At 42.8% G+C, this 25,287-nt stretch overlaps 2 protein-coding genes across 3 annotated transcripts in view; both read left to right on the top strand.

The window, feature by feature from the left end:
• LOC132257337 (aryl hydrocarbon receptor protein 1) overlaps positions 1 to 15,717 on the top strand; it is a 42,200-nt gene extending 26,483 nt beyond the window's left edge. The window contains exons 3-11 of the mRNA XM_059754199.1: positions 6,419 to 6,543; positions 9,104 to 9,193; positions 10,509 to 10,718; positions 11,224 to 11,518; positions 11,578 to 11,656; positions 11,714 to 12,029; positions 12,085 to 12,483; positions 12,540 to 13,273; positions 13,952 to 15,717. Of these exons, the coding sequence (XP_059610182.1) occupies positions 6,419 to 6,543; positions 9,104 to 9,193; positions 10,509 to 10,718; positions 11,224 to 11,518; positions 11,578 to 11,656; positions 11,714 to 12,029; positions 12,085 to 12,483; positions 12,540 to 13,273; positions 13,952 to 14,120 (2,417 nt within the window). The 3' untranslated portion in view covers positions 14,121 to 15,717. The remainder of the gene's footprint in view (positions 1 to 6,418; positions 6,544 to 9,103; positions 9,194 to 10,508; positions 10,719 to 11,223; positions 11,519 to 11,577; positions 11,657 to 11,713; positions 12,030 to 12,084; positions 12,484 to 12,539; positions 13,274 to 13,951) is intronic.
• Positions 15,718 to 18,731: 3,014 nt separating this feature from the next.
• On the top strand, positions 18,732 to 25,194 carry LOC132257530 (organic cation transporter protein). 2 transcript variants are annotated; one of them, XM_059754483.1, is made up of 7 exons: positions 18,732 to 19,107; positions 21,247 to 21,962; positions 22,369 to 22,523; positions 22,589 to 22,757; positions 23,732 to 24,192; positions 24,664 to 24,792; positions 24,850 to 25,194. In XM_059754483.1, the coding sequence occupies exons 1-7, from the start codon at positions 19,105 to 19,107 to the stop codon at positions 25,101 to 25,103; spliced, it is 1,887 nt and encodes a 628-aa protein (XP_059610466.1). In that variant the 5' UTR covers positions 18,732 to 19,104; the 3' UTR covers positions 25,104 to 25,194. The 2 variants fall into 2 exon arrangements, with proteins under 2 accessions (XP_059610466.1, XP_059610465.1); XM_059754482.1 differs by lacking the exon at positions 18,732 to 19,107 and adding an exon at positions 19,740 to 19,838.
• The last annotated feature ends 93 nt before the right edge of the window (positions 25,195 to 25,287 follow it).

Here is a 25,287-nt window from a genome sequence, read left to right as displayed (position 1 = left end):
TCTCTTCCGTGGCCCGAGCGAAGAATGTTTTCAGGGAATCCCATTAAAGTTCACCCCCCACGGAAAGGCTATCTCCTCACCCTCTCCCTCGTGGCTTCTCCTGAATTGTGGCCTAAAAGTCCCGTCAGCCTGCAGCTGTCTATCTAATCTTCAATCGCGTAAAGAACTCCCGTGGCAAAGAGTGGATTTATTTCAATTAGAGAGCAGCCCCTGGAATGCTCACGAGATTCTTTAGTTTTCTGAATTTTTTTCGCCGCATCTAATGGCCGTGAGGGAGGCACTAAAAGTTGCCCAAAAAGTTTCTCCGACTGCCAGTGTGGTGGAAAAAAAGGCATCACACGAGAGAAATACTGCAAAATGCTGAAAAATGCTTATCTCACGTGCACGCGAGTGTTCACAGAATATTTTTGAATTACCACTGAAGCGTCATATTGCACCCCTTTATCATCTGCCACACGCCAAAAGAAAGATAGAAGCAGTGCGAGAAATACTGGAGAGAATTTTCAAATTCCAGGCCTCAAGAATGCCCCAAATATTGGTGGAATTTCACGTGGAATTGAAATTTTTATATCTCCCCACGCCAAGAGACTTCCACGCGAATATTTGACTCCCATGTAGTTTGGTAAAATGATGGGTGACAGTGGGTGGAAATTATTCCCGCAGGACCTCCTTCTTCGTGAGAAACTTTCGCTGTCTCTGGGAGAAATTCACCCCGACAGAGAACATTTATCAACATTTCCCGAAAACTTTCCACCCCCTCACATAAATCCATCGTGGTGAATTTTCTCTCTCGCCCACCCACGAGGAAAAACTTTACTCAATATCCGAGATTTCACTGTGCGATGATGAAGGAGAATTGAATTTTTTGTGTCCATCGAACCACACCTTTAAATATTCATTGGACGAAAATTTTCCAAGTTGCCTAGGAGTGTAACTTTGTGGGAGGAGGATTTAAATAATTAGGGGATAATCGTGATAATTAAAAAAATAAGTTGGGAAAAAAGTAAATTATGGGGAAATTGCAAATAATAACGCCGATTGCGGGTGTTCAAATCAGAGTTGATTATTGACTAGACAAGAGATGAAACAGAGTAGAAATGTTTAATACATTTTATATGTGATAAATAGTAAAGGATAGCAGCTATAAATAGCAGGACATTAAATACATCCAAATGGCAACACTTCATTCAAAATCATCTACCACTCAGCGTTTTTTCAACTCTGACATGATGTACATAAGAGATGGATCACATAAGACATTTTTGGAAGTTTCTGTACGCCGTGGGGTGGCATCGGGGGTGAGTTGCCTGAGACGCAGGCGCACTTTGGCCATGTAACGCCGCCATCGCGTGCAATGGATTCACCCGAAAATAAAATAAAACATCCCTTGAGCTAAGGAGAAAGAAAAACACCCATTTTCTCGTCTTTTGCTCTTCTCTCGGCCAAAAGGGCGGCCAGAGCGAAATTAGGGACCGTTGCCCGGAGTTTGGAATTCACCGAGATGAAGTAAGCGAGGGGATTTTTTGCGGACGAACCCTCCTAAAGGAGGTGGGCGAGACTGGAAAGCGCATTGGTCGAGCTTCACCCATAATTCACTGCAATTTTCCCAGCGCAGAGCTGATGATGGCGGTGGCTTAATGAATATCTTGGGATGGGTGGAGTGAATCATTTTGATTTTCCATTTAGCAAATTTGCAGGTAGTTTTCCCGCACTAATTTCCACCCTCATGCAATTCCATGCGATGGAGAATTTAGCACGGAGACACAGGGCAAAAAATTCTCTATACAAGAGTCAAAGGAAGAGAAATAAACTTCACAATTTAACTATCTTTTGATAAATCGATATGGAACAATGACCTAAATTGTGTGTCTATTTTCCCCCTCTGTAAAAAAAGGAGCACGTTGAAAAAATTGCCGGTGTCTTGTAAAATATCCACTCTGTCGGAAGTTTCAACTGTGAAATCCAAAAAATTTTCCATACACTTCCACTTCTTCAATTCGGGCATCGAAAACACCTTGACAGCTGGATGAAAATAAATCAACGCCACAATCAACACCCACCCATCCGAGAAGGGTGATGTGTTAAAAGGAATAAATACATAATTTTCCTCTCAAGTCGCAAAATGAGACACAGAACCCATCGCCGAGGGTTGAGAAGTGAAGAGAAAACGTTAAAAAGGGGTGAATGAAATTAAATCCCGCGATGGTTTTTTACTTATACCTGAAATTGCTGTGTCCATTGAGGGTTTCACCGTCTTCCGACGCCTAATCAAGGGATATTTGAGGGAAAAAAAATCTAAGGCCAGCGGTAAGAGCGCGGAAAACCTCAATTTACGGTTGAGTTTCTTCCACGTGTTTCCTAGCAAATCAGTGCTTCTCAAAATTTGAGTCAAAACAGCGTTTTTTTCTCTTCTTATTGTTGCTTATTTGTATTTCCGAGAAACCTGAGATTACTCAACAAATCGCCCTCAGTCATTTTGCTAAGCCGAGCGGAGTAGTTCAGTTGAGAAACCCTGGACAAAACCCCTCAGTGGATGGTAAACTGTAGCCCTGAAGTACTCATTCTTTCTAATTGGCGGGTAAGGTTGGACGGAGGAAAAGCTCGAAAATCTCCATAACGCTTGGAAGGGGATGTCAGAGGGCTGGAGGTGCAATAAAATCTTCAATTCATTACATTTGGCTATAATTTCTCGGGCCGCGCTGCCTTCAACCATTGATCCGGCCAGGTGGTTGTAGTCTCATGTTCACTGAGGAGGATATTTCCTATTTCGAGGTGAAATATACGAGCTCAAGAGGGGCGCACAATATGGCACACTCTGCCCACCAACACCAACCAAACGCCCGAGCGAAATTGTTAACAAAAATACACTGGTGGTGCACATAAAATTGGAAGCAAAACCGTGGGACGCGCTGGATGATTCATATCCTCACGTGGATGGCGAGAATGTCTACGGGAGCAGTGGAAGTGGTCTCGAAATAAAATACAGCGATATCTATTGTGCCATTTGCACAGCACAATAAATTTCCACTTGGCAATTGTTGCCGTGCATTTTTGAGAAACACAGAGAGACTTTTCGCCCATATTTTCCACCCTCGGAGTGTCACTGAGCTCTGACATGGCGAAATCCAAGGAGAGGGGCTAATCAGCAGCGGAGTCGCTGTCCCACGACACAATCCGCGAGGAAGCAATTAGAGATTATGTGGTTGTTGCGTAAGAAAGTCGTCTGCCTGTTTATGACTTTCGTTTTGCTTAATAATTTCTATAATTGGTCGCCCCACAATAGGCACAATTTTCAAGATTTTAACTTGTTAACTTTTATCTCTGCCATTCTCCACTTAATTGCCAGCACAAATGTGCAACATACTCGAATTTATCTCGAATGTGTCAATCAGACTAATGCAGAATAACCAGTTAATTCGCTTCGTTCGCACACCGTCGACTTCAGCCATTACCACCCCAAATCGAAGGGGATCATCAATTGGAAAGCTAATGTCTGACCATTTTGAGCACAAGAGGAAGCACATCACGTGCCGGATGGACTCTCTAGAGGAGGATTTCGCATTAAACTTAATGATCCCTTCCCTGACCAGATAATGGACTCATCGTGATTAAATTCAATCGGAATTCGATGAACCTCTTTCGCTCTTTTGCCGGAAGCTTAATGATTCTCCGGTTTTAAGCTCTGTTCTTCGCAGAAGAAGAACTTTCACAGACACCAATTGGGCTATTTCAGATATATAGACTTTCGAATAACTCTTCACATGGACCATTAGGACGATTGCCATGAAGATTCCCAGCGCCGTGCGGAATTGGGAGATTATTCGCCGGTACCTGGCTCACAGAGGGGATGAAAAAATGATGAGGTGAACAAAAGCCGACAACAATGGGCGCACGCCCTCAAATGACAGTGGTAATCCCTCATGGACATCGTCTTTTGTGAGCCGAACCCACAGTGGGTGAAGCGAGCCGACTGTATCAATTTCCCATTATGCTGCACCCCTCGCCCAGACTCAAAAAAATCCACCCCCGCAGCCCGAATTCGCCGCAAAAGTCGCCAGAGTGTAATAAATAAATTTCCACTCTGACCTCATATACACACTGTTAATTTCGATTATATGGACGACATATGTTGCCGGCCTTAAGGGATCATTTCACCCCTCGGATGGTGTCTCTGGCCCGGGCCATTACTCCTCAAACTGTAACACTTCTTCATCCAGATAAATGAGCCTGAGTTTGAGAGCGCATTTTCACAGCGAGTGACCCAACTCGGATGGGAGTTTGTTGGGGGAATTTTGAAAGTTTTGTAACCCATTAAAGGTCTGTACATGGCATTGTAAATATTCTCGCACAAGAAACAATAAGTTTAAAACTACCAGGCAGAGTTATAATGGCTAAAAGTAACCCCCCTATTTTAATAACCAACAACAATTCTGTGATAATTTTTGCCAGAAAATATTGCGCTTTAATTCACTTCTTTTCCTACCCATAATATACTTAATGTAGGCAGAGTTAACGTTCCCATTAAACTATTTACTTGCTGTTGTTATTATGTTGCGATTGTAATAAAGAGAGTATGAAGCGGAAAGTGTCTCTCTCTCGAGGGAATGACTCACATTGACGGTGGATTCGTACGGGGCTAAAATGCTACCTTTAAGCTCTGCGACAAAATAATAATTAAATATATACAGACGTATTTTTCAACTCCGCCACATCCCCAGAGGAAGTCCCAGAATAGAGAGAGATATAGAGTGAGAGAATAAGCCATTTACTAAGCTCTTTAATATTCACTTAATAAGATTAGTTTATCATTTTATTCACTTTATATTGCTAAAATAAGGTTTTCGCTTCGCATCCCCTCCCCTCGTGAGTGCATCTAACACATGTACTTAAGGCAAATTTATGTGGGAAAGTCTCAAGTGAATTCCCTTGGGTGTGAAAAAATCCACCCAAGTGACGCTCTGAAATTCGCACAGTAGATAAAAATTGAGATAACGCGTATTTTCCTAGAAATTTTCCAGAAGAAAAACTCATGTAATGAGACGAGGATTCAGGAATGGAGAGAAAAAGAGCCAAAGTGTCTTGATCACCTTGTCGGATTCTTTTCCTCAATTTCAATTTCGTCGAACGAAACGTCGACGAATGTGTGTGATATTGAGAGAAACAAATATACATTGGCATTTGCACATTTTTTATCCACACACGCATAAATTGGCTATAAAATATGAGTTGTATATATTTTGGATGAGAGCCATAGAAGACTCTCGCTGGCGCGTTTTCGCTAATGAAGATACCAAAATAATTAGAGATGCTCGATTCACGCCTCAGGGAGAGATGCTTCGCTGTGCCTCTTTTTTTGCCTTTGCGCCGTTAAAGTGAAGAGGAAGACGCGCGTCTTATCATTTCATCGCGAAATTGGTCATTTGAATGCGATCAATGCGTGGCCGGGATCCCCTCCTTTGCGGTCTTTGCTCCTGTTTTTGTTACCTCATCTCAGAGCCCTTTTCGGCCAGAGCAGAAAGTTTGTTATTTTACGATTATTGCTTATTCACCATATGCGCCTTTATGACGGTATCACCGTCAATTATTGGTCAATGCCTCGGTCAACGTGAGATGGAGTGGGGAAAGAGTGCCAAATGATGAGTTATGCCTTCATTAATGGATTATGCATTTTTAATGTGCATGCGAAGAGACACGGGAATTGTTCCCATGATGCCTCTATCTGCACTTCAGCGCTTGCGGTCGTACAAGGATGAATGGGCAGAGGATCAGCTGCACGTGTCGCAGAGTCAATAATAAAAATGCAGTGACTCTTCACCCAGTTAAATTCCCGCGTGAAGCCTCCAATGGAGATTTTATTGTGTAGCAAATGGGCTTGACTAATGCTCTTTTTGTTGCCACACTCGCACAATATTTACCATCCAAATCATCCTCTAATCGTCAAATCACTCTCCTGCCACCCTAATTGCTTTGCCCTCTGCTTCCACGAGGGTTCGACCTTATTTCCATCGATGTCGAGTGCCGATTGTGCAATGTTTTGGGTAAAGACATGGTCAGATGAGCAAATAATTGAGTTGTGATGTCAGAGGTTAATTCACGCAGGAATTGAAAGTCATTCTTCCGACACTCAATGCAACTCTGGATCAATCACTCAATCAAATTTACTCCATCTGCAGCACAGACGAATTTTCTTCTTGGGTGAAATCCCCCTCGAATCGAGAGATTAATTACTGTAATTGATGCGTGGGTGAGGGATTTCCAATAGAGGGATTAACATGGGTAATCCGCCATGGAGAAAATAATTTTTTCTCCGGATTCATTTTGCCGAAAGGGTTAAATGGCAATTTATAGCAAATATACTTCTCAATCGAAATGAATTTCTCGCCATCCTAATATTACTTCCAATTTCATTTCTTTGCAGTGGTGATGCTTAAGGAGAAGGAGGAGAATGGGATGCTGTCCCACCTCCACTCCCACGACAGCTACCGAAGTCGGGAATTGGGTGTTCTTGAGCACAATCTTCTGGACGGCGATATGTTCCTTCAGGTAAAACCATCGCCGCACCTCACGCACACTCTCGGTTTGCCGCTGAGGAGGCGACGAGGCTGGAATTGGAGTTGATGAATGAATGAGAAAAATAATAATGCTGTAAAAAGAGTACACTGTAATTACCAATTAATTGCAATTAGAGCAGTGATAATGGGCACTATCGCAGAGGAGGAAATTGATTCAAATCGCATCACTGATTAATTTCATCCTTCGGGCTTATTTATTGACTGTAATTTTCCACATCTTCTCAACTCATTTCTCATGGTGTTAATCGACCCAATCTCTTGTTTCACAGCACAGGATCATATTTGTGAGTTGATGCGTTGCACTTTTCTTCACCAAATTCAAAATTGAATTTCTAAATGCACTTGATTAGCATCACACGCGCCTAAAGTGGATATTCGAAAAATTTAATTACCGTCACAAACGCCAATCGAAATGCAACCGGTGGGTGGAAATTTGCAAGAGCGAGAGTGAGACTCCACGTCAGAAGTGTGCAATTTTAGATTTATATCCTGGTGAAACGCAAAATTTTCAGACAAATTCACACGCTCGTCTCATGCGAAAGGCTCTCTCTCTCTCTCTCTCTGTCTAAATTGCATTTGGCGGCCTCCATTGCGATACTAATCACACTCAATCGCAAGACCATGTTGCGTTCCGATGAAGGGCAAAGGCTCACCGCCTTGCCTAGGCAGCCTTCCGGACGCCCCGAGTCACATCACGAGACTTTGCGAGCGGCACGCTACAGATGTCGCATTTCGACGACTCTCCATGTGGATTTTTCGGGTGAGAATGTGAGATTTCTGCCACCCTCGCCGCCAAATTGGGGGGCTCGCGTACCCCTGAAAAGTGAAATCAATCAGCCCGCATGCTGATTGATAGTGGCGTGAGGGCAAAAAAAAGGCATGGAAAAGAGTGTGAGACAATTAGAGATCAATATGTAATGTGACGAGAAAGGCAACCTGTAGCTGAAATCACGAGGCGACTGACACTGTCGTGCGTCTAATGAAAAATGAAGCGAAAAAGGTGGAAAAGTTTAGTATTATTTGGTTATTTGTCATCATCTTCCTTTCACACGCCAACTCCCGAAAGGCCTTTCTTGCGCCTCTCTCGCATGTCAACCCTGGAAATTATTAATTATCCCTCCTCGAGAGTCAAAAGCCAGGGCCTTTTACACCGGACCTGCGGGGTAATGGCTGCAATTTGCACTGATTTTCCTCAATTACACCGTAAAGAGGCGATTTTTCGCTGGCAGACTTTGATTTTAAACCACCTGACGTCACTGGATCATCACTTAATAGGCAAAGTGCGCGATTGCATTCCGCGGCAGAGATGAAATATTCACAAATGGCAAATTCCCATGCATGTGCAGGGCGGATTTCGCCAACTTCCCGCCACCCCTGAGGTGGAGAGGCGCTCTCAGACAAGATCATAGAGGATGGATGTTCAAGTACGAGAATGAGAAGTAATTTTTGTGGTTAAACCAGGAGACTAACTGCTTCAATGGGTTTTTAATAAATTGAAATTAAACGTAGTAAAATTATACAGTATTTTCCCCTCTCTGATGGCACGGTGAGATTTTTCAGATATATCTGCGTCTTTGCGTTATTAAAATCGCATTAATGTCCCGCATCATCCCGCGAAGATCAGAATCACGTCTGAGAATTCAGTGAGATGATTCCGAGTTGGAGGGATAAAAAAGTGGCTCGATGTGGCTTTTTGAAAGGGTCGCGACGGTGTGTCTTTTTGTCTTTCCGAAAATACATCATCAATTCACTCTGAGGAGCATCAGTTTTTCAGCGTCCCAACATCTCCTTATAATTGCTTTCCTTTAGCATCCTCTCAGCAATGGAGCAGTTTGAAAGTAATTTGGCCTTTTATCCGGAGCGCACGCAGTATATTGGTCAGAGAGATTGAGGAAAGTCCCACTCTAAACCCATTCATTAAACGAATTTTTCCAATTGCTTAGGGCCAGGAAGTGATGTTTATTATGGTGAATTTTTTGTTCTCCTAATTTTCGATCGGGCAAGAAGCTAATGTGGTCTCATTATTCATGAGAGAAACTATAAAAGAAGTTGAGAGGCAACAACCCTTGTTAATCCAGTGATGGATTTGTCGCAACATTTTCACCAAAAAAAAGGCGTCTTGGAAGCATGAGAAGTGCTCAATAAATCACCATTTCGTCGCATTTGCATATGAAATCATGGAATTTTCTCGCGACTTTTTCCACAAGGAGAGCATTCCAGAGGGGCGGACAAGCGCCACCGCGAGGGCGTCTGGTATTGCAGATTCACATGAGATGGTGAAAATTGTTATTTTCGTCTCTAAATCCTCATGGCAAATGGGCATGATTTATTGGTCTGGAGTGTGAGAAATGAGACGAGAATGAGAGAGAGAAGTGATCAAATATTTACAGAACGGGAGAGAGAAAGAGAATTACATGGGGAATAAAAGTTTAAGCATTTCCTCATTTTTATTAATATTAATGAGAATTACGAGTGTATTTTCTTCACGTGTATGTTATTTCTTATATGCTGTTTTTTCTACTCCTTTGCAGGCCCTTAATGGTTTCCTAATGATTCTCACATGTGAGGGCGAAGTCTTCTTCGCAACACACAGCATTGAGAGCTATTTGGGCTTTCATCAGGTGAGTTAAATCCTAGCATTAACACTTTGTTATCGTGAGGAAAGTCAGTGAGCCGAGAGACACCGAATCAAGACACTAAACTATCCATTTAGAGGCGATCATGTTGACTTGAAACAATGCCTGAGAAGGAGGAGCCTCAATATTGAGATCTTATCTTCACGGGGGCATATTTTAATTATCTGCACAGATGTTATGAGTGGGGATTATTGAATTTGAGCGAGAGGCGACGATCGTAGATGATTAAAAATATGAGTTATTGCCACATCCGAGATGCTGGACCCTTGGCGAGATGGCAAGACTTTTCCCTGGCAAATTAACCGAGGGAATTGTCTTCTTTCGCGCTGCTCAATCTAATGTGAGCAACAAATAGGCGTACTTCTTGCCATGTAACAACTTCATTTCAGCCTGGCAGAAGGTATTTAGAGTCCCACCGAAACACACTCACCAACAGCACGCATTTTTCTGTATGGCTCTCTTGTTCACCTTAAACCATAAATACACAGACATTTCCTCATATTCGTGGCAATTTATAATTGTTGCCGGGAACGAGAGTGTGCAGTTGTGGCTACAAGAAATGAATAAATCTGTGGTGCATTTTGACCAATTTGTGCCGATCGAAACGGTGAATTTATATCTCAATTTGTGCAGACGCTGTGATAAATTGCCCATGGCTCCTTCCACCTTTTCGCATTCACGGCGAAATTGTTTGTTTTGAGTCTCCCCGTGAACACTCTTGTGGTGATTTTGTATCTCATCTCCTCGCCTGATTATCGCCACGATCTCACCACTGAGGAGTGCACTGAGCAAAGGGAGTATTGTGATTTTCATAAAGGTGAAGATGCACAGAAGGAAAGTAGAAAAACACTGCTTAACTAGCAATCTTTGTGGCATTTCCGCGGCGGACAGTCCGAAGAAAGTGTTGAGATGTCTTTTGGAGATCTTCATCAACCATAAAGATTCCCCAAAGACGTCTGAGACGCTCCGGGAGCAAAGATCTCCATCCATAGGGGAGAAGAAGAACGTGTAGAAGATGATGAAGAGGCAAAAGTGTGCTGTGTGGCAAATTCTGATTGTCCACGATTTATGGATTTTGAGAACGGCGGGGTGCGTTGGCTGTCGAAAAATCTAAATGTGCCCCCCTCGAGGTGTCTATAATGCATCTCACGGGACCGCATTGAGTCCCTCCGCCCCTGCTCGGGTGCACGGAGATGCGCGATAAATCTTTAATTAATTAAAAATTGTCATGCCAGCGAATTTTATTTATTCCTCCCCAACTGATCAGCGGAGTAACATTCCTCACGTGTTCCATTCACAGTCCGATATTGTTCATCAATCAGTGTACGAGCTGGTGCACTCGGAAGATCGGGAGGAGTTGCAGAGGCAGCTGCTGTGGAACTCCTTCCTGCCACCGGACATGGCCGGATTGAATCTGGCCGAGGCCCTGGCGCCGGACAAGTGCAATCTGCTCGAGAGGAGCTTCACAGTGCGCTTTCGCTGCCTGTTAGACAATACATCGGGATTCCTGGTGAGTTGACGTCATCCTGAGTCTCCGAAAGGTGTAATCAACGGTTGATTGAGTGATGAATTAATGGAAATTTCTATTGAAAAATTATAAAATCGAATTCCTGCAAAAAGCGCCGCGGCTGAAATTTCTTCGTAAGACTGGTAGCAGGAAAAAGTGAATGTGTTAATACTATTTTCAATCTTGTCGGGAGAAACCATTCAATTGGAGAGACTATACAAAGCAATCAACATTTTGAAATTTCACCACTATAATTTTCTGCCGATAAAGCAAACATCATTTTCATAATCATGTGATGATTAATGGAATTATTGGTATCTGCCCTCCCACTCGAAACGCCTTGGACGGTATTTGAAACTCCGCCATCGATTCTGTATCACTCTTTGCCATCTCTCGACGAGTTTTCACGGCTGCAATTTTTGTCGGCGTTGCACAATTACTGGATAGATAAGCAAATGAGCTTTTGAGTGGAAGAATGAATAAACACACTTTCTAATTCCCCTTGCAGAGGTTGGACATTAGGGGGCGCGTTAAAGTGCTCCATGGCCAGAACAGGAAGACGGAGGAGCCGCCTCTCGCACTCTTCGCCTACTGTACGCCCTTTGGCCCCCCAAGCCTGCTGGAGATCCCACAGAAGGAGAACATGTTCAAATCCAAGCACAAGCTAGATCTGTCCCTCGTGTCGATGGACCAGCGAGGAAAAATGATACTTGGATATTCAGATGCCGAACTCGCCAATATGGGAGGTTACGACCTGGTTCACTTCGACGATCTCTCATATGTGGCGAGTGCCCATCAGGAATGTGAGTTGATCGTGGCCAATTTTGCTCCTACTCTGTAAACTAATTCCGAATCTTTGCAGTGCTGAAGACCGGCGCGTCTGGCATGATTGCGTACCGCTTCCAGAAGAAGGATGGCGAATGGCAGTGGCTTCAAACTAGGTATAAGACTGCTCTAGTAATATGAGTCACAGATAAAGCAATTATGCTCCTTTTCAGCTCACGCCTCGTATACAAGAACTCCAAGCCAGACTTTGTGATATGCACGCATAGGCAGCTTATGGAAGAGGAGGGCAGAGACTTGCTGGGAAAGCGCACAATGGACTTCAAAGTGAGCTATCTGGATACCGGCCTATCATCCAGCTACTTCACCGAAGCTGACCAGATTGTCGTCCCACCAACTGGCTCTCCCAACTCTCTGCCGCCGCCCGTAACACCCCAACGGACCAACAGACGCTACAAGACCCAACTCCGAGACTTCCTCTCCACATGTCGCTCCAAGCGCAAACTGCAGCAGCAATCGCAACTGGGACAGGTAATAAGCTCGAATGCATGTCCTGAGATTACCACTAATGCAGTATCTTTTGCAGATAACACCTCCTGTTCCCGTTGTGGAGTACATCCCAGAACCTACCATCGCTGTGGCCACGTATCCCAACTTAAATCCCATGTACTCCACGTCGCCCTATCCGCCAACGCCGGAGAACCTCTACATGACGCCGTCGGTGCACTCGACCAACTTCTATTCGGTGCCCGAGAACCTCTTCCATCAGTACCGTCTTCAAGGAGTCAGTGGATACTACCCGGAGTACCATCACTCGCCTGCACCCTCGCCCTACGTCACCAACGGCTTCCTGCCCTACGAAGGTTACGGACTCTCGGCCAAAGAGGAAAAGTGGCAAGAGAGTGGCAAGTACTATCCAGGATCGGACGTCACGAGTCGAAGTCATGTGTACGCTTCGAGTTACGGAAGTCCCACCACGCCACAGGTTTACCGTTGAAGATGTTGAAACTGTGAATAAGAAATCACCATATCTTGTTTCAGCAGATAATCCAGTCCAACCTGAAGACGCCAAAATCCTCACCGCCCATCATGGACGTCGTCTCGTGCTCATCCGGCGGCCCGTCCCCTGTGAACGCTTCCTCGGCGGGTCTGCCGATCAACACGGCACCTCCCGTGACCAACCAAACCACTCCCGTTTCGGCTCCGACCACAATGTCCACGACGGCTCCATCCAGTAACAATGGCATCATCACGCCCAAGGTGGAGAGTTCTCCGCCGGAGCACTATGAGCGACAAACAGTGCTGATGTGGGGCGCCACGGGAGCCCCGACAGCCAATCGCTCCCCCAACACAACGCCCACGTCCAATGGCATGTACAGTGAGGCTCACCACCTGAAGATCTCTAACCAAATGGTGATGTCGCCCGCCGTTGAGGAGTCCCACCATCACGGCCACCACAACTCCCACCTCAAGTGGAATGGCTCGAGTAAGGATATCGCATACCCCAGCATCCACCAGTCCCACCACGAGGAGCACCCCGCGATGTACGCTCAGGTGAGCCAGGCCGCGGGACTGGGCCACCATGGAGCCCCCCACATCGTCGGAAATGACCACGGCGTGCTCCACCAGTCCCCCCAGGGCGCTCCCGCAACGCCCCAGGGGGGCGCCCAGGCTCAGACGGTCGTTGGGAGCAGTTGCGAGGTATGGAGTCCTGCATCATACTCGCAATACCAGTATTTCACTTATCACCACGCTCCTCAGCACGCAAGCACTCAGTGAGTGTCGAATTTTTTGTTGTTTTAGTTGGTCTCCCCCCAGCCCCACCCAATCCCCTAACACTCATTCATCTCTGTAGAACCTAATCTCTGCTTTTTCGTCCTGTCTCGCCGCCGGGCATCCGTGATGCGTGATATTGCAATTATCGCCAAATCAATTAATGACATGCTGCTGTTCGGCGCAGCCATTTACACTTAATTCAATTGAATTCGCTCCTAACACAGTGTGCCTAATAAGCCGTTCGCCTGTGCCTTTGCTGCTGTTTATGGCGCTAAATGGCCCAAGAAAAGACCTATGAAGTGGCAAGGCTGAAATTATTGGAATTGATAACTTCAATTGTGAAACTAGAATCGTAAACATAATTGGATGTTTTCACTCTCAATTAACTACCTGGAATTTAGAGTGAAGAGAAGAAAAAATGGAAAGAAAGATTTATATGTGTATTTTGAATTTTACAGCATGCAGATTGCATCCGATGCCTTCGAAACCTACCCTCCAATTCCCTACATAAAGTCACTAACTCACTAACTATACTGGCCGAAAAGAGGGCTGATTTCAATGCGGTGATGCGATATGAAATCGCACCACTACAGTGAAAAGGAAGCCTTGAAACACTCTAAATGCTCCTCTCGCGAGGCGTTATCAAATATTTCTGACCTCTGTCATTGCCCTTTCAGGTCATCATTGGGCGACACCACCCAGTCACACTATCTATCGCGCAGCAACGGTTACATGGAGCATCGCCAACGCGGCACCATATCTCCAACATCACCGCTCACGCCTACGCATCCAACTCGTTCCCCGATCACGCGGACGGGAGTCCTCTGCTGTCCTTCTCTGAGGTGACCAACACGCTGCTGAACCAATGAACGGATCCCCGGCGCGCCGTGAAGCCAACCACCGACGGAAATTGAGTCACAGTTGTTCTATTTTGTGTGCAATGTGTTTAAGAAAGTGGATATCGAACAAACAGCAAGTTGCATATGTATATGTAAATTAAACCATTTTCCGGAAAACCCTATATAGATATTTATTATGATATTTAAATGTGTAACTATAATGTACATTGTACATAGAGAATCATATGGAAGAGAGTGTGGTATTTATGGAGGAAAGAGAACTCACTGTAGCATAGAGACAAGCCACGGTGTGAAATCAAGTGAGGAAAACCTTGCCAGAGACTTTTTGAGCAAATTAATCAAAAGGAGTATCTTATGTAAATACCGTAGAAGTTAATTTACGATTTAAGACGATGAGATATGGTGTGAAATGGGGCGAAGAGACACATTGGAATTTCTTTTTTTGAAACTTTCCCTAAAAGTGTTTATTTAGATAACTGTGTGAGCGAGAACGAGAGAGAGAAATTAACTTTTAGGATGCACCAGAAAAATGCTCAGTTGAATTCAAACTTTTATTATGTGTCAAATTTTATGTCAAAATCTAATTCAACGGAAATCTATAGCGTAGAACTTTACAGTGACCGTCAAGCAGTTGTGAGAAAATCTCACACGATTCATTTATTATTATTTCTGTGATAGATCTCAAAAGAATCAACTATGAAGGATTTCATTTTAGTCAAGAAAAAACATGATAGAAAAGTGGATGGGTCGGACGATTGTCCTCAGAGAATTCTACTACAGCTTTCACAGCTTCTTATCTTTATTCCGTAGATAAAAACAAGGAACTTTCTGTAAAATAAAATGCTCCGACAATCTTCAAATTGATCGAAAAGAATAAATTTTGGCAAAGAAAAAAATACGTAGTTAAAATGTGAGGATGGAAAAGAATCAAGGAATCATGAAAAGTGTAAAAAGAGAATCTGTAAGTGAAGAAGTAAATAATCTCTATAAAATTATTTAATTAATTTTCTATCAATAAAAAATCAATTGAAGAATTTTCAAAATATTCTTAGATGAGAGTGCGACGATGAGGAGAAATATTGTCCTTAAATATTTTCTAGTCCGATAGCAGTTAATGAGTAAAGATATAAAATTTTGAATATAATATAAGAATTATTCCTTTTATTGCAAATTAGACGTAAAAGTAAAAATGATGTAATTAAATAAGAGGCATTAAATGAACATTAAAAAAGAGGTCTAACCATACGTCATATGAATTATTCGCTAATTAATCCCACACAAATGAGTGATAATGAAACATTTTTCAATTCCATCTACTGTAGTCTGAGAGTCAAAATAAAAGTTAATTTGAAAATCATATATTTTCTCATTCTTTTCGTAATCCTTTTCAAAGAAGAAAAAAATCGCTTTATTTCAAAATGTTACATTGAGATGAATCAAAAATGTTCGAGAAATTTTCCCCTTTTTATAATATAAATTCAGTAAAAGAGTAACAAAAATTTTTGAATTAATGAGAAAATATTGTAAATTATGTATAACTTATTTCTACAGACATTATTATATGTATATAAAACAATAAAATTCATAATAGAATACTTTCGAGCATACACTCAATTAATATCCGTGAGAGGAATGTGGGTCAATGTGCGTCACTATAATCGACACGAAGCTGTAATGTTTCAACTACGCGCACAATCGCCGAAGTAAAATAATTCCAGGAACTCAAGAAAATCTCTAAAATCTGATGAAATCTTCACAATTTTACGGCAAACGAGCATTCTTAGCGAGTCAAAACAAGAAGTTTTTGTGCTAATTTAACACTTTTATTTTTAAATGCACTTAATTGAATCCATGAAAAGTCAGTCACACGGAAATGCTGGAAAAAAAACTTCTCATCTGCTGCCAAAGACACATGAAATGAACGAAAAAAATTGCGATTTTTGACGCGCTCCACAATAAAATGTTAATAATTGAGAGATTAAATGAGTGATAAATTGAATTAGGAGAATTGTGTGAATTTTCAAGTAATGTTCTACACATGCCAGCCTGTCAAGCAGAGATCTTTCTCACAAAAATTAACGTGACACGTGTTTGTGTATGATGAAATACACATAGAATTTTTGTCAATTCTCTGTCATTCTATTTTCCACGCTCGCAATACACCTGATAAATAAGGAGATGCGATGAGAGTCGAAGGAATAATTATTCTCAAATTACCCACAGTTGCATACATTAAAATTCCTGGGTGCACCTCAAATCCCAACCACCTGCAACTTCCGAGATATGGTCATGCACGAGGAGATAAGGAGTAAATTGCTAATTATATTATTTTCGTTTATGCTTGCCATTCTTCATGGCAAGATTCACGACACTGTCTCTGCACAGTCCCTCTCCGTATCAATTTCCTCCCCTAAAACCGCACCGGGGGGAATTCTTCGCTGTGGAATGCATGAGGCCAACGTCTTCCGAATGCCGCTCTTGATACACCACATGAGACATTTCTCCGAACGCCTTGAGTTTCCCTCACGCTTTCTTGGCTCTTCGCCCCGTGCCGCTGGCCGGCATTTGCTCGGCACAGAAGCGAAAATCTCGTGATGTTCATTATTTGGTGAATATTCGCAAATATTCTCAAGAACGGCGTTCATGTGCCACTAAAGCGGTGAAAATTGATGCACATGATGTACTTTGCAGCGCAATTTCTTTCGATCCAGATCGAATTTTGGCTGCTTTCTCGATCAACGAATATCAACCCAGAGATCAAGTGTAACTTCATGTGTAACTACGATTTGCCTCTTCTCAATGTGGTGTACATGAGCAGAATGAGCGCCAATGCCTAGCAATGGCAATAAAAGGTGCTGAAAAATATTTATTTGTGACATTACTTTTACCTGGCTGAACTTGAACTGACTAAATATTTGAAGGCGGGCAAATACCTTCTTTTTGAAGTGCTCCTCTTCCCCTCGCCTGGGTGATAGAATTAATATGATAAGTTGAATAAATATTTGGTTAGACGCCCGGTAATCTGGCCGAAGAAAACATTAATTCGCACAACTTTGTCACGTGAAAAAATGACCATTTTTGCATATGCATCACTGTACGTATGCAAAGACGTCATACATGTAATAGAGGAATATTCCTAACAAAGTATCAGTGAACTCAGCTGGTTTGTTGATTCATCAATTGATATGCAATGATTGTGTTTTTTTCATTAGCAACACTTGTAAGTGATTGTAGAGAAAAAATCCACTAACACGGTCAGTACTTTCACCTTGATTCTCTTCTCACTCTCGAGATATTGACTCTCATGCCAATGCGACTTAATCAACTTGCAAAATTTTCAAATATTTTCTAAATACCATCAGAATAGTGTTGTTTTCTTGCAGAAATACATAGCACGAATTATTGATTGAGCTGTCTTTCTATATATTGTTAACTTCACAGTGTGAACACCTGTGTTTGCGCCGACATAGAGGAAGAAAAGGCGACAGCATTGAAAGGAAACCCAATTTAATCCAAACATCGAACAATAGATTCCAGATTATTGACATTGCGAAGATCGTCATCGGAAAATTACACCATTGATGTGAAAAGCGAAGCATCTTTGCTTCGAGTCATACTGTAACAATTTGCACAAATATTTTTTCGACAATCGCGAGACTATCGCGTGATGCTCGAGGGGCGAACAAATGGGGTGAATGAGCATTAGACATAGAATTTCATCACCTCAATTACGACCAATTAAAGTTAATACAATAAATCGTTTTTTGCTATTTTCTCAGACTGCGACTTATGCAAGAATTCACAGGGAAATTACATGTATTTTAATAGCTATAGTTGTAAGAATTTACAGGATTTTACTGCTTCTGTCTTAAAAAAAAATTTAAATTGCCCTCAATTGATTCTTCAATTTTCTTAATTTCAGATTGTTCACCACAATTATCATGCACATTGTTATTATTACTCATTATTATGCAGAAATATTAAATAAACACTGTAATCAACAGGAATGAACCCCAAATACAGTCCCTCTTAATTAACCCAGCAATAAATTGCTAGAACAACCTCGTAATGTCATTTCCCAGCCCCTCAGAAGTGACGATTGGAGTGCAAAATGTGGATCACATGTGGAGAAGAGAGACCTTCCTCAATGCAAAAGCTCAACGACCGATTGCCGCATCTCGGCGTGACACACAGAGTGCAATCCAAAGGTGCGACATCGCACAGTCGATCACAAGATCAATCACGCTGTTTGCCTCTTGCGGAAGCCGGGGACATCCTTGGGCGAAAGTGGGTTCAATGGAGCACGAGTGCGATGAGGTAACAGTAAAGTAAACCACCACAAAAGTGTGTGATCACCCTGGATGGGGAACCGCGTGGCCCTCTCCAATAGAACCGCCGTGCTCGACTGTGTATTTTCCTCAACATGAGCAGACTGGATATGTTCGGTGGTAAATATTTAATTAATACTCTTTGCTAATTGAGACAGTGGCAAAAATTATTTATTGGGTAAATAGCGCGAAATGAAAAATTTTCGGCTCGATATCGAAGCTGTTATCGTATTGTATATAAGGTGAAAAACACCCCAGATGCCACCCACATTTTATCGTTTGTGCTCCCGAAGTGAAAACGTGCAGTCAGCGACGTCTTTCCCCAGACACTGGCCACATAATCAATTTATCATCTACTCCAATTGATCGCCTCCATGATCAATTGATTTCCCTGCTCGCCAGCAAACCACACACTTGGCGATCATCTAACAAAGTGATAATTTTTACTGTGGTCGCGGCGGAGAAGAGCTGAGAAGAGTCGCATACAGTTTTGGCCAATTTGGACAGATTGAGACTTCATAGTGGCTGTTGGCGAAAAAGCGTCAGTCTCCGCTGTCGTCTTGTCCAAATGATCGCTAATTGCTTAGCCAAATAAGTAATTTGTGATCTAATTTCTCCGGCAAACACGAGACCACCATAAAAATGGTAAGTCGCGCACTTTTCGCCTCAGTGTGAACTTTACGTGTCTTCCGGTCGATCCACAAGTCCACTGATAAGAACGATAGGACCGTGTCCTGTTCCCGTGCAAATTGTTTTGTATCAAAATCAGTGTCAGTGATTGTCCACTCGATTTAATCCTCTGTGAATTGTGCCCGCAGATCCTGACCCTTGAGGATCCCCACCCACGTGAGGTGATTAATATCAATATTTAATGTCAATGTCGACGACGCGGGACAATCAAACTCATTCGCTAGACAACGCGTTGTATTTTCGACTCAATTGAGAATCATGGCAAGTGATTTCCTCATCGTGTGCCAAGAATTACATAAGGTCTCTCCCGCGCTTCGCTACACTTTTTCCCCAGAACCACTTCACGTGGCTGCGACTTCACGAACACAGTGGCAAAAGGGCGAGCATTATTCACGACGACACCGACAATGCTCTCCTTGGCCGCGAAATGCATCACGGTGCAGACAGATGATCTTGTACGGATGATCGTGAGCATAGAAGTGATCTGAGGAAGTGCATTTTTCGGGTGGACTTTGCCAACTATTTCTAATGCATTTCAGTTCTTTGAGAACACCACTCAGTCTCGCTGATCGTTGCTCTTTCTGCAGTTTGTTTTTCCCCGCAGAAAGAATCTCTTTCTCTCAGTGACTTTCCTCAAAGTTTCCAAAGTTACCACAATGGCCAGAAGAATGAGTCGTGTGAGCTTTGTAAGTTTCTCAATATTGCGAAGTGCGATGATTTCTGGCGAGAGATTAACAGATCCGTGTGGGAAATATTAGATCGTGCTGATTTTTCATGAATGAACGCTGCTTCCTACTAAAATTAGGTCATACATTGCACTTTATCAGGCAATATCTTGCAATATCTCCCCACTTTTCGGCATTGTTTCTGTTTACATCCAGTTCACAATTCTTCTCACCACATGTTTATGTTTTTTTTCCTATCGATCTTTTATATTGTCTGAATTTGATCATTTTCCCAGGCTATTCATAAGCAATTCAAGATATGGCTTTAGGAGATGCAATGACGTCAAGACGATCAAGTATAGAACAGTGTGTCTAGAAAAACTTGAATAAATTCATTGCGCAATTGCTCTAGTTGGAATGTCTGTGATGATCTCTTCTGAGGGTTCTGCGGAGATCCGGGGAAGGAAAATGTTGGGAGAAATTCCAAAAGGAATACTAATTGATCCAGCGTCACACTTTGGTCAATGTTATTGCACAATGCCGAATTGAGCAATGCTCTCTAAATTAATGATGTGCGAGTGTGACATTCTGGGAGTCTTGCTCGAATTGATTCTAATCAATTAATCAAATTGCCAAAATTCATTTTCCACGTAGTCTTGATCTCTCTTCCTCATCAAGGCTTTCCCAGTCAATAAAGTAATTATCATATATACTTTAGAATCAACTCCACCACGTTAACATTCAGATAGCTTTGTATTTTTCAGGAAAATTTCAAAACTTTCAATCCCACAAATATAATACACTTTAAGGATATTGAGTATTTAAAGGATAATACGTAATAACTTCCTATTAAAATGTTATTGACAAGGATTTCCTTCTAAATTTCACACTAAATCAATTTAATCATACTAAAAATGACAGAATATCGCCGTAATTTTTTTGAAAATAAATTAAAATATGCTCTACAAATTCCTAAAGTCTGTTTCATGAGAACTTTTAGCATAAATCACTTCGCATATGTGCCATTAATATTCACAGAAAACCTTCCCACGGACGAAAGCATAATATAACTCAGAACAAATATGCAATGTTCAACCTGTTGAATACCATTAGAGAGTTTTCCTCACGAAAAAGCTCGCGGCCCATTAAGATGCATTTCCCATGGCAATCGATTGAGCAGAGGGGCTAATTGAAAGTATGGGCTCCAGCGCATCAGTCAGTCTCGCAGAACCCTTCCTACGGTGTGGAGGAGTGAAATTAGATCGCGCAGTGGCTTAAGTAGTTCTAATCCCTAATCATTGGGTGCTATTAGTCCATCAGGCGCGAGTGCCCTGCGAAAGAGAATCTCGCAATTCCTAGTTTTAATCCACAATTGTGCCGTTCTCTTTTCTGTGACTCAAGTGTTGTGCTTTTCCTCCCTCCGGAATAGGCCGACTACCCGCTGCTCAATTCGGGTGCAGCACCAGGTGGAGTCGCGGCGAACCCGTCCACCCAATGCAGAGATACCATCGACTTTGAGCCCGTCGCACCAGCACCATCGCACAACATCCCCTACCATCCGCGCAGAAAGTCCCTCATTGACGAAATCGACGTGCCCACCGAGAACGTGGACATGGTGGACAAAGTGGACATCATTGGCAAAGTCGTGGGCGACTGGGGCTGCTTCCAGTTGCGCACAGTCCTGCTCATCTTCCTGTGCAAAATCCCCAGTGCCTGGTTCATGTCTTGCATCATCTTCACCGCACCGGCGCCCCGTCACGGGGACTTCTTCTGCAAACCCCCGCCGCATCTGCCCATTGTGCCTGAGGTGAACAAGACGCAGTGGATCAAGATCTCCCATCCGGCCGTGCTGGACGCTGCCGATCAGGAGCTCAACATTGACTTCTGCAACGTATACGAAGACGCCCTGGATCACGTGCACAAGTACTTCAATCGCAGTGATGTGTCCAATCCCTGGATCGAGCCCGAGCGCAATGCCACCAACATCATCCCGTGCGAGAGCTTCGAGCATCACAGTGACTACAAGAGCATCATCACGGACTTCGATTTGGTGTGTTCACGAGATATTCTAGTCGCCACCACCCAGTTCTTCCACCTGTTCGGTGTGCTCTGGGGCGGCATAATCACCACTCAACTCCTAGTGCAGTAAGTAGAGAGCTTTAGTTGACTCTTTGCGAATCGTTTTTCACATCACATTCAGTGCAGATCAGACTCTAAATTAATCCAGTTAAAAGCTCCTTTCCATCATCAAATTCAGTCAAATTGCTGAGTTGTTGCTCTTTAACACACCTTAACAACTGAGGTCGTCATATCTATTATTATCTTAGCTAGAGAAAGAGAAATTGACTTTAGAGGTAAACATCGCTGTTCCAGTTCATATTTCTAACATCTCTAGCCATACTTCTCGGTTCAAGAGAAATTGTCCAAGGCTGAAAAGCTGAATATTAGAAGTTTCATGATCTTCGCCTTGGCGGAATTGCGTGTTTCATTTCGCAACTATTGTTGCTTTGACTCTGCTCTTGAACTCCAAACTATCGAATGTCTTTTGCAGCTTCAGTCCACGACGCGTGATGCTGGCTGGGATGCTGTCGCAGATCATCTGCGGAAATCTCACGGGTCTGGTCAGCAGTTACGGTCTCCATGTCTTCTTCAGGTGTCTCTCGGCCATTTGCTGTGGTCTAATGTACACAGCAGGAGCAGTGATATGTGAGTTTATCCGTTAAACCGCCCCCAAGAGTTAGAGATTAACGACAGGGTTTTCGTCTGGACAGTTTCGGACATCACAGCAGGAAAGTACAAGACAGTCGTTTGCACGATGTTCGAGCAGTTCTGGTCCATTGGCGTTATTCTGCTTCCCGGAATGGCGAGCTTCGTCAACAACTGGTCTCAACTTTACATGGCAATTTCCTTCCCAACCTTCCTCCTCGTCATTCTTCATAGGTAAGAAATTCCACAAGTTTTCACACTCATCAGTAATCGTGGCAAATCCATATTAGGATAATTCTGCCAATTCGCCCAAAGAATTGAGTGTAAAATATGTCTCTAAATATTTTTCATTTTAATCATAATATTTAGTTTAGATTGACAGACAATATTTTGCAAACTTTTTCACATTTCTGACGAAAATTTGCCCGCAAACAGTCGCTTGACAAACAACACGATCTTGTGCGAAAATCTCTTTTGCCTATTAGATTATTCTGGGTGGAATTCAGCAAAGACAATATTTGCCCACATAGAATAAAACAGATAATTTGTTCTAATTTTCCACACAAAACCAATAAAAAATAAATGTCCGTAATTTAGCACAAATGTTGTAGCAATTTGAGTCGGTTAATTTACTGCCTCGATTCTCCACGCGGGTGGACTTTTTATCTTATGTAAACGAGAAAAAGCTCTGCGTGAATCACCAATTTTTCATCTCGTGGATTTCATTGTTTTCCCAAGATATGTAAATATTAAGTGGATCGCGAGATTGTAGCACATTTTCTCGCGACTTTGAATTTTCAACAACAAATAGCAATATAATTCAGTAATTTAATAAAGAGAAATAAACGTGAACAATCTATTTTTAGATCTTTATTTTTTCACCCAAGTTCAAGTGGCGCAAGATTTGTGAACACACGAAAAGTTTATTCAGTGAAGAAAAAAAAATTGGGGTTTCGCCTGGGATTCTGTTGTATTTATCACATGGAATCTCGCGGTGTGGATTTTCATGGAGAAAAACCTGTAGTGAGAAATGAAAAATGCATTGCAATCAATCAATAGGCAATTACCAATTTGTATCACTCTTGAATTTGTAGGTCTGTGAATCGATTAAGATCTTTTCATTGTCACGTAAAGTGATTTTCCAATTGACCTTAGGGAGAAGAGAGTTTCTCGAGGAAATTCAATTAAGCTTTTTTTGCACAATTCAGGTGGATTCCGGATTCTCCTCGCTGGCTGATCGCCAGGAATAGAATCACCGAGGCGAAGGCGATCCTTGAGGAGGCGGTGAGAATCAATGGGAAGCAGAACGCCCTGCCTCGCGATCTCGAGCACCTGCTTCAGGTGCAGGCTGCCTCCTGTCTGGAGGGTCCTCCGCCGCCCAACTGGTGGTCCCTCTGGGAGGGCCACCGCGCCAAGCGCCACATGATCAGCATCCACCTCATCTGGTCCATCTACATCGTCACCTACTACGGAATGCTGCTCAACATCAGGGTTTTCGGGCGCGAGCACTTGGAAGCCAACACAATCGTGGCTGGAGTTTGCGAGATCGTGGGCACCTTCATTGGCCTCTACTTGATCCTCAACACCACCAGGAAGTGGCTCTGGACGGGCATCTGGAATGTGGCCGCGGGCATCGCCGCTTGTGCCATCTGGCTAATTCCAGATTCAGGTAATCCTCGAATTGATTTCGTGAGAACAATTTCCGCTACAATTCTAGACATGTGAGAATTTCACGTAAATTTCTTATGCACCTTTTTGAAGATAAGACCTTTGGATAAGCCGACAAGGCTGTCTTTGCTATGTGTAAAACAATTAAATCGCGCTTTAAATATTGTATTGATTTTTACATAAATTTTCCGTGCACTTTCCACCTTGAATTTCCGATCAATGACAAGAATTTTTTCAATATATTTTCGACATTCTCCGCTCACACTTATTAATCCTACTTCACTTTCGATGGTATCTCAATGGGAAAACACATAATAAATAGCATGAAAAGTGAAAATGCATCAAATTTGCAACTTTGCAACGATGACGTGGGTTCCCGTGAGAAAATGAGAATGTGTGAATTGCATCATTAAATATTATGCTGTATTAGAAAATAATCTTAACACAGATCCTGCTTCTCTTATCGTTTCAGTTCAGGGAATTGAGCGTGTTGTGCTGGAAATGACGACGGCAATGATCACGAAAACTGCAATTTCCACCACTCTGTCCATCCTCACCACTTGCACCACTGAACTAGTCTCGGCGGACAAGAGGAGAATCTGTAAGATGTGCCAAAGTATTCAGAATGTGTCCAGAAACTCACTTTTTGTCCTTCCAGGTGCTTTTTCTACCATTGTCTGGGCACGCATCTGGCTTCTAACTGCCCCCTTCATTGGCGCCACCACAATATTCGGCGAATATGTGGCTCAGACCGCCTTGTCCATCATGTCCGTTGTCGGTGGCTTCATCACGATGCTCATCTCAAGTCCACGCACACTGCCGGCCAGGAAGAAGAAGACGAATCTTCCTCCAGAACTGACAACACCCGAAGTATGGACCGTGAAAGGCCACCAGGAGAAGGCTGAAGCCTAATCAAGCCAAGTTTACTTATACTAAGTACAAGATTGATTTTCTATTCTCCTGTAAAATATTTTTAAAAGTGATTATAACTAATTTATTTAAAATCCAAACCATTTTCCGTTAATTCACGACAATTTCAAATGCTCAAATCGACCCAAAAGACACCCAAAGAAACTCCCGCTACGTGGCGCTGTGG

Source organism: Phlebotomus argentipes, unplaced genomic scaffold (genome assembly GCF_947086385.1).
Source record: "Phlebotomus argentipes unplaced genomic scaffold, Phlebotomus argentipes genome assembly scaffold_4, whole genome shotgun sequence".
Taxonomy (NCBI): domain Eukaryota; kingdom Metazoa; phylum Arthropoda; class Insecta; order Diptera; family Psychodidae; genus Phlebotomus; species Phlebotomus argentipes.
This window is presented reverse-complemented; position numbering and strand designations above follow the sequence as displayed.

Excerpts from the sequence above, each read along its gene's own strand:
- LOC132257530 (XM_059754482.1), top strand. The coding sequence starts at position 19,809 with ATGGCCAGAAGAATGAGTCGTGTGAGCTTT. Across the intron at positions 22,758-23,731 it reads CTCCTCGTCATTCTTCATAG|GTGGATTCCGGATTCTCCTC; the intron begins GTAAGAAATTCC and ends TGCACAATTCAG. Across the intron at positions 24,793-24,849 it reads GGCGGACAAGAGGAGAATCT|GTGCTTTTTCTACCATTGTC; the intron begins GTAAGATGTGCC and ends TTGTCCTTCCAG.